This window comes from Leptonotus elevatus, chromosome 14 (genome assembly GCF_054856555.1).
Source record: "Leptonotus elevatus isolate MCC_2025b chromosome 14, RoL_Lele_1.0, whole genome shotgun sequence".
Lineage (NCBI taxonomy): Eukaryota > Metazoa > Chordata > Actinopteri > Syngnathiformes > Syngnathidae > Leptonotus > Leptonotus elevatus.
Window position 1 is genome coordinate 15080917 of NC_141252.1, and position 16604 is coordinate 15097520.

General features: G+C 39.8%; 1 protein-coding gene across 3 annotated transcripts in view; it reads right to left on the reverse strand.

The window, feature by feature from the left end:
• fndc5a (fibronectin type III domain containing 5a) overlaps positions 1-13479 on the reverse strand; it is a 37154-nt gene extending 23675 nt beyond the window's left edge. For all 3 annotated transcript variants that reach the window (XR_015097124.1, XM_086095243.1, XM_086095242.1), the window contains exon 1: positions 12866-13479. Coding sequence is in view for 2 of the 3 variants with exons in the window: in XM_086095243.1 (XP_085951369.1) it covers positions 12866-12923 (58 nt within the window). In the remaining variant the exon portion in view is untranslated. The remainder of the gene's footprint in view (positions 1-12865) is intronic.
• Between the last annotated feature and the right edge of the window lie 3125 nt (positions 13480-16604).

A 16604-nucleotide genomic window follows, 5' to 3' on the forward strand; every position in this document is an offset into this window, starting at 1 on the left:
CTTGACTGCCTTTCTGCGGCTACATGAAACATTAATTGCACACACAGGAAGAATGCAAATTGAACATTATTGTACTACATGTTAAAAGGTAGAACTTTTGATTTTTCACATTAAATCTCACTAGATTGTGCCGATCAAATGTCAGTGAGTACATATTTTGGCGGTATCTGTACATTTCCAATTTAAAGATTGCTTTGCAGGCACGATTAGTATTTATTCGGAATAAGCAACAATGTGATTGCATCACATTTTGAATATCATTTTGGCATTCCCACTATGTTCATTAACGTATCAAACAAGCTATACTGAATGAAATTTGCTTCCTGAAAGGCATCCTTGACTATGTGCTTTGCATACTGATCTTTTGGATTGCGCCGAATCATTGAAATTCACCGCTAGAAAGACAGAAATTTAATCAAATAACTCAAGCAGTTATTAATGTTATTGTAAATACAAATTGTGTTGTTGCTCTCACTGATTATAGTTCAATGTTGACTTGAGGCCCCTCAGGGGAGAAAACGGTTTTGTTTTAATACCCACTCAGTGGTTGAGAGGCTGAGGGGTCGTAAAAGCTTGCAGGGTGGTTCCTCGGCTTCTATCAGCCCCCAAGAGAAGCTATTGCTGATTGTTACAGCTCCACTACCCTTGGAAAAACATTACTCAAAGTCATGGTGTGGTGTGCCGCTCCCCGGGATGCTAATGAGTAAGCCTGCGAGGAAAACTGCCTCATGGCTGCGTGTTGGCCAGGATATTTACAGACGGGCATAAGCCTCGTGTTTACATTTCCTGATGGTTCCTTTTACTTTGTGCATCACTGTGCGCCTAATTCATAAGACCCGAATTCAACTAAGAATTCGGACCACAGACGGTTTTAGTTTACAAGTGTACCAAAATATGTGTACGGTACCCATTTGTTTGTTTGTGATAGGCACATTGCATTCTGGTTGGCTGACAATAAGCCACAGATCTATGCAACCCGGGGAATCGAAAGAACGTACCAACTGTGACAAACAAAACAATATAAAATTGTTAAAATAACCGTTGGACATGTCATGCTGGTACCGAACTCATGTGACAATGAAATTCCAGATCTATTCTTTTATTTCTACAATACAAGTTTGCTGAAAATAGCACACATGACAAGGCATGTCATGTCAATTGGCATTTTCAGCAAAATAAAAATAACGACTGCAGAGATAATTGAGAGAAAGAGCTAGAAAAGAGAGAGGCAGGCTGGGCGGATTTAATGTCAAGGTGCCTAGCTCCTTGAAAAATAAAAATGCATCCATACATCCATTTCCCTTTTGGCTTATCCTCATTAGGGTCGTTTGTGAGCTGGAGCTGGAATGTGGGAGGAAGCACCCAGAGAAGAACCCACGCAAACACGGGGAGAACATCAAAACCCCACACAGGAAATGGAAGCTCAAATGTCAGAATTGTTTGGCAGATCACTCCTCCACTGCACTGCTAAATAATAAAGTAAAATAATCGTTCTCAATAATGGAAGGATTATTATAAGTTAAACATTTCATATTGCACTAAATTATTTCAATTCAGTCTATAGTTTAGTCTCAGATATTAAGTGTGATGGTTTGATTCATTTTTTCCAATATTTCATTTTTTTTCAGTGCAGCAGCAGGATAAAAGACTGTCAAGTGTAGTCAAAGTTCAAGCAAAATCAGAGTTTCCCGTTCAAGACTGGCTAGATGAAGCCAACTGCACGGAGGAGGGTGTATGAAAACAGCATGAACAAACATTGCGGGCAAAAAAATAAAACCCTGTGTTAAAGTCATAAAAGCCTTAGTGAAATTAGGAGCCATAAATGAGCCAAAGTTGATGACTGAGAATCATGTCCTATAGCGGCATGGAGCTGCTTATTTCCTTTTGCTGACATGTTATTGAGTGCGAGAGGCTTGTGGGCTGTGGCTGCTCTTCGGCTCTCGGGGGTTAACGCACGTTCAGTGCACAAGGCCGCTCACCTCATCTATATTTAATGTGCCATGATAGAACCATCAGGGTTTTATGACCCGGAGATTGCCTTCACGTGTGTTAAAAGAGACCTTGGCAAATGGGCTTGTCCTTGTCACTGCATGAATGTGAACACGTATGCACGCACCTACACACGTACAGACACACACGCGTGCATGCAAACAAAATACAATTGCATGCTCACATACAAGTCACGATGCTTTCAACATGCTGTAAAGAAGGCAAACACGCAGTACTAATGAGCATCATTTGGATGGTTAAACATCAGGTAAATAATTTAGATATGATACGTAATGCATGCCTGCATACCTGCATACTTAAACACCATGCTATGGGGTGACTAAAGAATTCTGTCTGGTTTTGCTGTATTTTAGGATATCTGTATGTTATCAATATCAGTCTGGCTATTATGTTCTTACAGGCTTTTTGGCCAATGTGTGTGAATGTATTTGGTAATTGACACAAGCAAGATAGCGAGTGAAATTGGTCAACAGTGTCTTTTCACTCGGCCATCCTGCTATTGATTTGTCTCATGTGAATTACATACTGATATGATAGCTTTATAAGGTAGACAGTTGCACAGATTATAGATGGCAACAAGTGGCCACATTAACATGGACATCAATCAATATTTACCCAATTAAGGCTCTGAATAGACACTGAAGCTGGATTTTCTGCAATGATGGAGACTAAAAGATCGGCCCACTTTTTTTGAAGAGACAGAAAAGGATGGGGAACATTGACGTAAACAACATTTTCTGATGATCTAAACAAGAACGAGGTCATATTTAAACTAGGATATAGTTAGATTAGGACACAGAGATTGCTAAAGCCACCCACACACCGAGCGATGCAGCAGAACATGACTAAAGTGGACCAAGCGATTGAGCACCGCACCTCTACTGACTTGCTACAACGGAAAACCTCTCTCAGGCTTTGAGGCTCCACTTACTGTATACTGCACCGTATTATTCTTTATTGAACCACAAAAACGTGGTTTTATGATTGGCAAAAACAAAGCGGATTGGCCACAAAGAAGAGAAAACGGACGACCATAAGGTGAGGGAGTGGACATTTTGGGAGGCTGCTGGCAAAAATCGATCGCACCGTTCACTGACTGCAGCTGTGCATTTTATGTTGTACTTTTATACTGTATATGAATGCAGCCACTGGCTGTCTGAATCTTGCTTACGGGACTCATTATGAGCTGACGTTCAAAAGAAATGTAGCCAATGAAGGCACATTCCCCATGAAGCAGACCCTCCTGTAAGATTTGTGTCAAATGTCACAAATATTTTCATTGCAAGTACTACAATTTACTTTTAAGATGACTTTTTAGCTTATGGTATTATTTTTTTTTTTGGGCGTCTGATTTCATAGAAACCTGCCCTCATTCTGTCAACCAGAGCAGCAAGTTCTGCATGATGGGAACTTTTAGTTTTCACACGGAGTTCTTCCTAAGTGGTGGAATACTTTGTAATTTAACCTTGCCTGCAAGCAGAAATATTGCGATATTTGTGAGTTCACAAACCTCCGAGAATCCATCTTTTTTCCTTTTTTGAAACAAGAACAGCAAGAGGAGCTTCGTGCATTTTTAGCTGGTAAAGACGAGGTTTTTTGACATTCGTTGCTATGATTAGTCAAAACAAAAGTTTGTTAGGCGTGCACAAGTTGCGGCTGCATCGCCCAATCAGCTTGAAGTATTGTACTGAATGTTCACATTGGAGCAGTCGCAGAATGAAAACTGTGAGCGATTCACATTATTAATCTTAATCTGGCTCTTGCCAGGTTAGGAATAATTCCCTCACTTTGCTTTCACTGTATATTGCAGGATGAAAACAAAGTTCAAAATCCTGCTTAAGCTTGGCTTTTTTTTCTTTCTTTGACTGGTATTCCGTCATTTATCAAAGGTCTGAATTCAGATATGTATAATAACTGAAATCAATTAAGGTGATATACTAACTTTATTTAGCACATCTATTCATGTGTTTGGGCAAGTGCTCTGATTAGCAACAAGTTGACATCAAGCTCTGAAAGCCATTATGGAGTAGTTAAATCCACAAGTCAAACCCCTAATATCAATCGATCATTCGATCCATCAATCAATCAATATTTATACAGCAATTTCATACATAAAAATGCAATTCACAGTGTTTCACATGAATTTAAATACAATTTCTAAAAATGTTAACACACACATAAACATAAAATGATGAAACAATGACCCAAGGACCTGAGGCCCTGCATAAAGTAGAGTATATATATCAAACATACGGCCCGTGGGCCGGATTAGGCCCACAAAGGTGTTTAATCCGGCCCGCGAGACGATTTTGTAAAGTAAAGTTTTTGTTTTTTTTAAATGTCGTACCAAATAATCAGCCGGCCAATATCAAAACATATAAATTCGTAATTTCACAAGCAGTCCTCAAATGAGCAATGCAACTTGAACACGGAATTGTCCTGGATGTCATTATTTTACACACAACTTAAAGTTACAGTTTGTTTAAAAAACTTTTTTTTTTTACATCATATACCGACATACGCATGTTAAATATGACACAAAATCAATAACTGGTAACACAAATACATATGACAAGGATTAACGTCTTTCATTAACTGCGCAACACAATGCTTTCTGGGAACAATATATATCCAAAGGTAGATTTAACACATCTGGAACTCATACAAGCAAAGTGTTGCCCCGTTCCATTTGCATTAATGTTATTTTTTGGAACAATATGTTTATAGTTGAGCTCCGTAATTTAGGGCTGGCCCACAAATAGCGAAAATCTGCATATAATGGGCGGCATTTGTTTTTAAGTTATATACCATTATTTTACCGATCCGGCCCACTTGGTAACATATTTTCCTCCATGCGGCCCCTGATCTTATATGAGTTTGACACCCCTTAGTAGATGTTGAGGACGGAATGCTACAAGAAGCGCTGTGCACGGGCAGTGATGAATTATTTATGTTTCACCACAATATATGATTAAGCTTGAACTGCTGTATGAGTAAATGTTTGACTAACCTTTGCCCATTTTTTTTTGCTTCTTACCATTGCCTCAGTCGTCATGTTACCATCAGATCTTAGTACACAAGCCGTGTCCACTCCAGGTCCACTCCATTCAAGTGTGCGCCACTAAACCTGATATGAGCTCCCCAAGGACAACTTAAGGAGGCTTTTTGACGTGAAGAGAATGGCGAAAACGTGCCAGACGTACGAACAACCATGTTACGAGCTATCGATATGGGAATTTGAAAGGACATTCAGAAAATGGCCTCCTAGCTCATCTGCTTTAATTCAGCTGATCCGATGCTAATTAATATGCATAGAGAAATAACATGGTCCCAGTTGCATTAAGGTTAGAACAAATATATGGAGTTTGGCTTGTGTTCCATACGCTTTTGTCCGTAAGCCTGATCAAAAATACTACAAGCAAACAAGCAGAAGTCTGCAAGTAAGACTTCATAAAGCCGTTGTCAATTAATGCAATTTGAAACTGCACTATGCAAACTTAAAGTTCATCCAATACGGACTGACGCGAAGTGGAAAAGTGCGCTGTGGTCTGACGAGTCCACATTTTAAATTGTTTTTTGGAAATCATGGAAATCATGTGTCGTCTGTGCCAAAGACTAAAAGGACTATTCGGAAAAAGACAGCGTCTGTGATGGTATGCGGGTGTGCACATGGCATGGGTGACTTGCACTTCTGTGTGGACATCATTAATGCTGAAAGGTTGACATGTTTTGGGACAACATATCTTTTTCAGGGACATCCCTGCTTATTTCAGCAGGACAATGCCAAGCTACATTCTGCATGTGTTACAACAGTGTGGCTGAGTGTCAGTGTGAGTTCTCGACTTGCCTGCCAGCAGTCCAGACCTGTCTCTCATTGAAAATGTATGGCACATTATCACAGCACACGGCAAACTCCAAACATGTGCACAATTAGACCGCGCTTTGTGCTAGAATTGAGCTGGGCAGTGTCCTCAACCGCGTAACGAGTGTTGTTAAGAAGAAAGGTGATGCAATACAGTGGTAAACATGACCCAGTCCCAGGTTCAAAAGGAGTGAAATTTTGCAAACAAAAAATCAGTTTGAGCATTAAATATTTTGTCTATGTAGCGTATTCAATTGAATATATAGATTTGCAAAACATTGTGTTTTTTGTTGTTGTTTTTTTTGTTTTACATTTTTACATTTTACGTCCCACCGTCACTAGATTTGAGGTTTGTATCTATCTCACAACTTTCAGTAGGACAGTTTTCTATTACCTTTAACATTTTAACATCTGCTTTTGAACATTTGCGGACACACCACGAAAGACATGAGACATATGCCAATAAAAAAACACATCAGTACATGACACTCCACTCTTAGATCTTCATAAAAGTTGTCATTATACCATATTCATAGAGGCGTTGCTCTTTTTCTAGTCAGGGATCCAATTTAGCCTTGACAGTGAGCACCATACACAATTACTATTACTGCAGAATGGTAAATGGTGAATGGACTGAATTTACAGTAGCTTACTGCTTTCTTCGCCATATGGTGCTCAAAGCACTTTACAATGTGTCAAACTACATGCAATTACACAACTAGATTACGGTCAACAAAACTGCACCAAAATTCCGTTTTTGGTTTTTGCTGCCAACATTTAATTTCAATATGCTCAACTGACAGCAAAATGTTGTGTGGATCACTCAAATGATGCTATAGAACATCATTGACCAAAACATTAATATTAATGTCTGTAATGGGATCAAATGCAAGATTAAAAAAAAACTATTGCCGTGATAATAATTCACTTGCGAATGAAATTATGAGAGAGGTTTTAATTTAACATTTAGTGTGGTTGTAGATGCAGCCTGACATCCTACCAAAAACTGCTTACAGTAGTAATAGCTAAATATTGTAAAAAAAACCTCCCTTAGACCAATGCATACTTAGCATTTTAATTGGTAGTGCAGGCAAATTAAATATCTGGATAGTGTACTGCATATTGATAAAAACTGAAGCGATGGCTTTTTGTAAAAATAATCTCAGGTAAAGTGAACACCATAACATTGTGAACACTCTCAAAGTGTCATTTTGGTTACAATACATCGAATCACCCTCTGTCAAGAACTCAGGTGTAAACTATACAATCTCAATCTGAAGGTTTAAAATGAACACAGCGCTGCTCGAGTCACCTTTTGTACTTTGCAAACGAGGGTACATGAGAAACTAATTACAGCTATTTGTTTTCAGACTGCTGAGTGGAGGAAACAAATACAAATGTGCTCACATTTGATCCCTTGTGAAGTGTACAACCAGAAAGATACACTTCACATAGACTTACACAGTATGTGACACAATTCATAATATAATTTCTCAGGTTGTATTAAGTCTGTTCTGGAATTCTGGCCTCTAGTTTGTTTACAGTGAATCTTCCCACAGTCCAAAAGACATCTGCACCCCCACGACCCTTGTGAGGAATAAGCGGTTTGGAAAATGGATGAATGGATGAATAATGGAAACTTGAACACAGCTTGGTAGGCTGCTGGTTAGCAGTTAACACCAAGCCGGATTCTTACAACTCTCAAAGAGGTCTACGACCATGATACCAGACCACTCTGAGAGCCAAGAGCAGAGTGTATACCCCTATTATCAGTTGGAGTGACTCTAAGTCGTTTCCTCTTTACGCGTGAGGCGTATTTTATTTAGCAACTTTGTAAAATAGCTTATCTAACATCATCAGTTTAATTCCTAACTCGTTTGCTGGGAAGCTGCGTCAATAGCCAGGTCATTCCGATTGAAATCATTCCGGCTGAAGATCTCTGGTCAACTGTTTACATGTGATATGATCTTTTCTGATCTGGGGTGGCATGGCTCGGTGGTAGAGTGGTCGTCTCCATTCATGAGGTTGTGGGTTCAACCCTCACCCCTTGCGACCATGTCGAAGTGTCCTTGAGCAAGACACGTGCTGAACCCCGATTTACTCCCAGTGGACCTGGCAGCAGACGACCACTGGTGTGTGAATGGGTGAATGTGAGGCTGTATAAAAAAAAAAAAACGGTCCAGTCCAGTCCATCTGTCGTTTACATAAGCTACTAAATTAATCAGATCAGTCATTTTACATGCACAGATCTATGTAAAAATCACATAATTTATAAATACGGATTTCATTTGTCTATTAATCACAGTAATAGTGATTGTTTTAATGCTTTTAGTAAAGCAACAGCTTTAATAATCTGCCATCGAAGACGCGTTCTGGTAGGAAGCTACCATTGTCAAGTGTGCAAACGATGACATCACTGTGCATTTGCACCAAGACAGAGCATGTGCACACCGGACTCAATGAATAATAACCATAATACATATATTTGTGTGGACTTGAGACTATTTGTTAATTTTCACTGAACAAAAGGGACAGGAGTCCACGAGTTGCTTCGTTGTTGTTGTTTCATTGTGTACACAATGACAAATAAAGTTCTATTCTATTCATGTACAAATTCCTTTACTTTTTTATTTAAAAAATGTGCTGTTGCTGTCACCCACATTCAACATAAAACTGTTATGCCACCTCAAGGCAGAAAAAAATACCTCAACACAAATCCAATACTTTTTTCCTTTGACCTTTAATAATAATAATAATAATAATTATAATAATAATAATAATAATAATAATAATAATAATAATAATAATAATAGTAATAATAAATGTTATTTGTAACACACTTTACATCTCCCAGAGATCTCAAAGTGCTACAATAATAAAACATTTAAAAGAATAAAACCAAAGTAAAAGTCACAGAGACGAATAAAACAAGTTTATAAATTAAAATGTATTTGAAAAAGAAAGGTTTTAAGTCCATTTTTAAAACTATCAGTGGTCTGAGCCCTGAGGTTGTCTAGAAGGGCATTCCACGGGCGTGGAGCAGCAGAGCAGAAAGCCTGGTCCTCCATTGTGCGGGTCTTGGTCCTGGGTGGGAGGAGACGGTTGGTATTTGAGGAGCAAAGGGATAGTTTAGGATAATTGGGGCAAGAAGCCCTGACAGATGGGAAGGGGGGGGGGGGGCATTGCCATGAATACATTTCTGAGTGAGGAGAGAGAGAGACCTTATATTCAATTCGCGCTGAGATGGGAAGCCAGTGTAGTGAGCGTAGGATGGGGGGGATATGTTCATGTTTCCGCACTCTCATCAGGATCATAGCGGCACTGTTTTGAAGGTGCTGCAGCTTCTGGACGAATTTGCTGGGGATCCCATTGAACAGTGCGTTCCAGTAATCCAGTCTCGAGGAGACAAAGGCGTGGACAAGTTTCTCGGTGTCAGGAAAGGAGAGAGAAGGTCGGAGTTTTGAAATATTTCTCAGGTGGTGAAAGGCAGTCTTGGAGAGGTGTTTGATGTGGGCCTCAAAAGTAAGCTGAAGGTCATTGTACTAGTGTAGGCCTTTACTCATTCACTCCCAGCCATTTTCACTGAAGCAACCCCCTTCGCTCCCGGCTGCTTTACTGGATTTTGACTGATTTTGCAAGGTCCACAGAATACTGGGTTCTAGTGCTTTAAAAACCTACCAAAAGAAAGATTAGAGAAAAAAAGTATCCTTCCATCTGTTTCCGTTTTGCAGCAATTAGCATTAGAATATAGCTATGTTTCATCATTATTCGCAAGCGTTTTTAAAACAGTGGGGGAAAGAGCTTTTTTGCTACATGACCCTGGTTGATCTCTTATACTCTGCTGCCACCTGCTGGCCGTTTTTGTAATAACTATCATTGCTTCAAGCATTCTCGTCAGTTCAGAGGCTGCATCAAAGCCTTCTGTATGCTCTAGCATAAAAAACAACAACAACAACAACAACGTATAAATATGTCTTTGGGAGCATGGTAATATTTAAAATAGAACGTGTTTATACGTTTTTGGGAGCAAATTAGTTAATTTCAAATTAATGCTACTCTAATGTAAATTAGTAATTTTTATTGTGCAGACCTCAAAAGTCTAAATCAAAACTTAGGATTGTATTGTGAAAACAAACAAATAATACTGACACTATACACATTTATACTATTAACCTTTTTAGGTCATTCCTCTCGGCTGACGTACAGCGTAGCATACCATCATTCATTTTCAGTTCTGGTTCTGTTTAGCGAGTAGATTTTCTCTCTGGTGCTCAGACACTTATTAATTTGCCTGCTATTTTGTTATTCAACATGGTATGTTCTCCGCTTCAACATGGTTCCAGCCAGACATCTGTGAAAAGTGGACTTAGTTGATCACCCCACACACTTAATTCCTGTGTTAAACGCATTAGCTGTGTCAGTCTTAGGTTAGGTTAGCAATTAGCATGGCTTTTCCGTCTTTCCTCATCGCCCCTTCATGAGAATGATACTTGTCAGAACATAAGTGTAGCAAATTCGCTATAAATCTAGAGCCACAGCAGTAGCCAACCAAAGCTCATTTCTACTTGTAGGTAGCTGGAGCGGCGCAAGTAGCACCAAGCTACATCGCCATCGACCTCCAACTGTCGTGTTGCTCCACTTTAACGCAAGCGCGTCCCCCAGCGAAGCTTTTTGGGACCGTCTAGGTGATTGAATCTTGATTCAATGTGTCTTGATGTGGCGCAAAATGCTAATTTTGCCTCACAAATTGCGATGCCAAACTTATTGACTTAGATTATGAGCCATGCGCTATACTGTAGACAGTAGAGAGATACTGTAGATGATGGCTGAAAATGTACCACCTGCAAGGCGCTGAGCCCCAAAAGGTTCATACATCTACATGCAGCATAAAAACATATTCTCTCAGCTCTTGAAAGACGGCATTCTAATGAAAAGCATTACAAAAACGAAGGGGGAAGCCAGGAGTCGTTCAAGTGTTCAATTTGTTGAACGATTAATTGATTCTTCCTTTTTCCTTGGAACAGCCGAGGGAAAATTGCTCCTGAGGATTTATAGACCCATTGAGATGAATGTGTAAGGGAGTCGATTTACATTTTAAATTGAAACATTACCTCTCCTTCCCCAGGTTCAACCAGCTGTTTACGAGTCACTATAAACACAGATGCAGTAAAGATGTCAGCCCGGTGTAAATATTACAGTCTCACTCCTACTCACTCTTGCCAGGCCGACACTCACACTTGACATCACATCAATGTGTCCAGGAGTTTCCAGTGCCTATCTTTCAAAAAATAGCCTTTCCCTCTTTTTCTGCTGTTTATGATAATAACGATATGTTGTCAGGTGCGGATGTAATGCCATTTTGCAAATGTCATAAATTTGCATCTAATCATTATATAAATAGATTAGGAATGCTTGATTAACTGTGAGAATATCTATAGAGGATGTGGCCATTGCATGATGAATAAGGACATTTATGAACTGATTCATTCAAAGGTCATACATAAGGAATTCAAAACAAAGTGGCACAATTTCAAATATTCAAATTAGAAGTCTAAACAACGAATGAAGTGTGAGCAACGTCAAATGTTTTTAAAAGAGAAGGTCAATGCAAATGTCAGTGGAGCGTAAATGCAGACCAAATGAGGTACATTAAATTTTTTTTGCGTCAGAAGTGATTCATATCACTGTGTTGTGGTCATCATGTGAGTGTATGTGCGTAGCTTAAAGACAATATAGGAAAACATCAGTCCATTGATCTATATCAATGCGCACAACGGCAAACAAACCGATGTGATTCATCACTGTCAAGAGCCTGTTCTGCAGTTCAGTTAGTAAGCGATGGGATATATTTTTTTTTATTTGTGAAACTCACATAATCATAATTATGTTCATGTAGAAGCTGTACCTAACTTCCTCATGATTTGGGAATAATAAAAAAAAACGTTCAGTATAGCAATGGGCACAAGATTATGACCACTTGCACATTCTGATGAGATTCAACCCTAGAGCTGTTTCACAAAGTAATAGAAAACGCTCCCAGTATCATGCTGGACAGTATTCCACCAATACGGCCTCAAGAATAAACATGAGATTGATACCTTGACAGTGACAATTAAAATTCTGAATTGTTATCTTTGTAATGGGATTTTCGATATATTGGTTGAATTGGATGCCTTGACCAAGTGTTTGTATGGCTAATTATTGTTTTGGACTGTGAGGCAGCACGGGGTGTAAGCACACCAATGCCAACATATGTTTACAGTATATGCCAACTCGGGAAATACAGAATAGTGTTTAAATGTAATTGTATTATCTATATTTTTAGCTCTAGGATGGGGGCCTATACAATAAGAAGTAGTGCACATGCAATAAATATATTACATTTATATTTATTTATGTATAAATTAATTATTTTATGTATGTATGTATTTAGTTTGTTCATTAATAGGCTGCAGCCTTGCAGTTTAGGGAGTATGATGGCCTGCCACTTTTGGACCCGGTAGCAATAATTTCCAATTGTGTACAATATTGTAAAATTTGGACCTGATGAACAAATTAAAGAAGGCTCAAGTCTTTACTTTGGATCAAAAAAATGTGCACTGATTTTAAAAATGACGGATATGACACACACATGCACACGCGCGCACACGCACGACAGGCAATTACAGTTTCAATGCAGTCCATTGAAGCCAATCAACCTGCGCCATCGTAACACTCCATTATAACAGATCTTTGATTGCGTTTGAGGTCAATACAAGCGTGTTGCTCACTAAAACATCATGCAAACGCTCTCCACAGGTACCAAAGGCAATGCACAACGTGCCCAGGGTGCACAGTGACGTTCACATCCGTGCAAACGGTGTTTCACCCATGCACACGTATGCCGCTCACCCCGCGGTGGCACTTGTAGTCACACAGTCAAATGGCACTCAGACACGCACGCCGCTGCATTGAAACAACCGTGTTGAAAATTGTACATAAACATAAACTTACCCGCCGAGACACGCGAGACGCCAAAACAGCTGAGAACGAGCAGAAAAAAACGCTCCATCTTTCTCGCTCGGACGACGTGCGGTCCCGTTTACTCCTCCGGCCGGGGAGGTTGCGTTAACCGCCCGGCTGGCATGTCGGCATGTCCCTCCGAGTGAGAGGCTCGTCTGCACGGGAAAAAAGGGCACGGAGCAGTCCCGGTAGCCGCGTCTTCATTCAACACGCCCGACTGTGCCCGAGCCACCGCCAGCCCGCGAGCACGAGCATCGCTTGCTTAGTGAGCTTCGCTCTGTCTTCTTCCTCCGTGTACCTCCAAAAGAATCCCCGACCTGCACTTGACGATGATGATGGTGCGTGCTGATGCTGGAGGTGGTGGCTGCTGCTGCAGAGTGAAACGTGCTGGTGTTGTATATGAGAGCCGCCTGTCTACACGCCAGCTACATTATACACCACTCGAACGCACAAGTGATTTCCAAGGAAATCAAAGAAGGCTAAATCCGTAGTTTGCATTCAGCAGCAATACGAGTCCACTCCAATTTGATAAACACAATTGTAAAGATTCTGGATAGACATTTCCACCAGAAGCATTTTACTGAGACTGATGCTCTCTCTCATCCTCCTGCTCTACAATCTCTGAAACATCACTGCCCACTCACATATTAAATATGCATACAGTTGCCCACGCAGACCGTCTCTGCAGCCCGGCTTTGGAGAGGTTTTTCCTACTTTCAAATCAAACATGTGCCCCTTTACTACTCTGTAAATACACCCGTGCACACAATTTCACCAGCTCACATACTTTCAAGGGGCCTCCGGTTTGTTGGAAAAGTTGACATACTGTACCTGAACTTCAGATTGATCCCCTGCAGCAAGAAGAGTGTGTGTGTGTCTGTGTGTAGGTGTGTGGAGGGGGCAGTCGATAGTCTGTACCCGAGCTGGCTCTCCAAGAAGTGTTTTTCACATGCTGCCTCGCACCTCGATTCATAGCCTGCTGCCTGTGACGTGCTACAGGGAACACAGTTATTGTGCTGTTCTTGCTCTCCTTCACACTTTGTGTGAACATATACGTGTGTGCGTGTGTGTCACAGAGACAGATTTACCTCTGGTCCAGGGTCAGTAGACATAGAAATGGGCTCCACCTCCCCATGACCCTGCACTCGATAAACTCTAATGGATCGATAAAATAATTGAAGCACAAGACATTGGAAGCTTTGAGGTTGAAGATTATTCGTTTTGTTGCACTGACTTTTCAAAAGTAATGTTTTAACATTCTTAACTGTCATGCAAGTGTAAAACTATCTTATGTTATAAGACATTAAACCAGTCAGGGTTCTGTTTTTGTGACCGGTTCAAATCCGGCGCAGCACACAGTGTAAATCTGTGCAGAGACATTTTACAAAAAGGTCTATTTGTGCTGTTGTGGGCGTGTACACAGCTGACTCTGTTGGCTCGTAACCTTTAAATGTAGACACAATTGAGACAACTCTGTGTGGAAAAGGACACACCAATCCGTCAGTAGAACCCTCAGTCTTAACTTTAATGACAATAATATTAGGGGTGTAGCTGGCATTAGGACCCAGAAGCAGACACAGATGTCAAAGTAGGAAAAGCAAACTTTATTAAACAAAGTAATAATAAACAAACAAAGTAGCAAGCAAACAGATGACGGCGCGGTAGCAGCTGAGCTCCCAACACATTAAAGGGATACTTGACTCATTGAGCCATTTTCAGCAGTGAAACGTTTTGTCCAGAATTCATTTGATAAATTCATTATTTTTCATATTTTTCATAAACGATTTGTCCCACTTACTGTCAACTGATGATGACATAACCTGTGCTGAGGAAGTAGGTAACGACCAATCATGGCTCACCTGTTTTCTGGGCTTGGTCAGTAAACTGAGCCATGATTGGTCGTTACCTACTTCCTCAGCACAGATGATGTCATCATCAGTCGACAGCAAGTAGAAACATTAGTTTTTAAAGGTATTCATTGTACATGAAAAATAAGGAAGTTACCACATTAATTATAGACAACATATTAACTTTTTCCTGCTGAAAATGTCTGAATGAGTCAAGTATCCCTTAAAGGCAAAAAAAAAAAAAAATAACAAAGGGGAAATCAGTCCAAACATAAAGCAAACCCAGGAAAAAGCTTCTAAAAAAAAAGAGCAGCAAAGTAATGAACAGAAAATCACTAGTCAAAGATGAACAATCTGGAGAGGATTGCACGTCGGAATGCAGCGAGGAACAGGAATCGAAGGGTGTGGCTGGATGCAGGCTGCCATTTATCCTCAACTATCCAATGCTACTGGACCGAACTGATTAAGAAGAGAACAAATCAACGTTGTGATCAACAAAGACGAAGATGAACTTTTTGTATCAATTAACAACTTGATAATTACACAACTAGATATTTGATTAATTAACATTTTGATTATCTGCGTCCTATTGTATTCTGGGGACGGGAATGAATAAGCTTCGGCTTCATCCCGTCAGTCTTTTCGGCTGTAATTGTATGTGAAAATTGAATGTTGTAAATTGTCTCAATCATTGTCCGAAAGGAAAAATTAACAAATAAAAGCAAAACAAAACTAATACAAACTACGAGCAAAGTCAAAGACAACTAAGAAAAATCTTAAATACTTTCAATAAGAAACAAAACTTGTAATATTTGCAATCTTAGCAAAAGTGTACAACCAGTTGGCTACCGTGGAAGTAACGAGACATTTTGGTGAGGAGTGGAAATCATGCTGCATTCGAGGATGGTCGGAAGTCAGAATTATCCGAGTTGGTTCTTCCCAGTTCCGACCTGAAAGCGTTCGAGGCGAAATTAAACAACCACAAAAAAGGAAAAGAAAAAGTAAATAACTAAAATGGCGGATGGTGATAAATAGTTGGCCCTCAAAACTAATTTTGATCAAAATAGGTTTTTGGTGAACTAACGAATACACACACACTCGCACGCACACACCCCCGCACACACGCACGCACATACACATACACATACTCACCCCTTACAAAAAAAAAAAGCAATGATGATGACATTACGGAATGAACAATACTGAGCTCTTAAAAAAAAAAAAAAAGGGAAAAAAACCAACTAATTTTGACCTCCAGCAAACTTGCCTTCTCGCAATTTTGCTTCATTTCTTGATTTTTTAAAATCTTATTTCATAAGCATTCCATACAGTTAAGTAGTTCACCGCATAATTTAATGCAGGGATGTAGCGGCACGTACGTTGAGTTATGTGGAGTTTTGTCGAATATTTATGAATGAAGAAAGCTATCTAGTTTTATACTCGAGTAAATTGTGTTTTACCATTCACGTTCTGTGTGAGTGACGTCGCATTGTAGTCCGTCGGTGACGTACTTCTGTTTTTTTCTTACTTCGCAAGTGCTATTTCCAAATTTAAGGGGATGTTCCCGTACACACTTCCTGAAAACAAACAGAGAGAGGCGAACACAGGAAGCAGAACTTCAAAGATTTCAAAATAAGAGGGAACCAAAAACGACACAAGTAAAAGGCAATTTTAATGCAGGGCAAAAGAGCACAATCTAATCATTAAAATGTGTACAAACTATAGCAGTCCAATTTAGTGCTCCTTAGATATTGTAAAATACTGACAATATTTATTGGATTTGGTGAAATTTAAGTAGCATCTCTATTACTGGCTTGACACTGGGTAATGAGAGCCACGGAGTGAAGGTGAGGCCAAACATTATGTGTGTCCTTCTGTTCTCC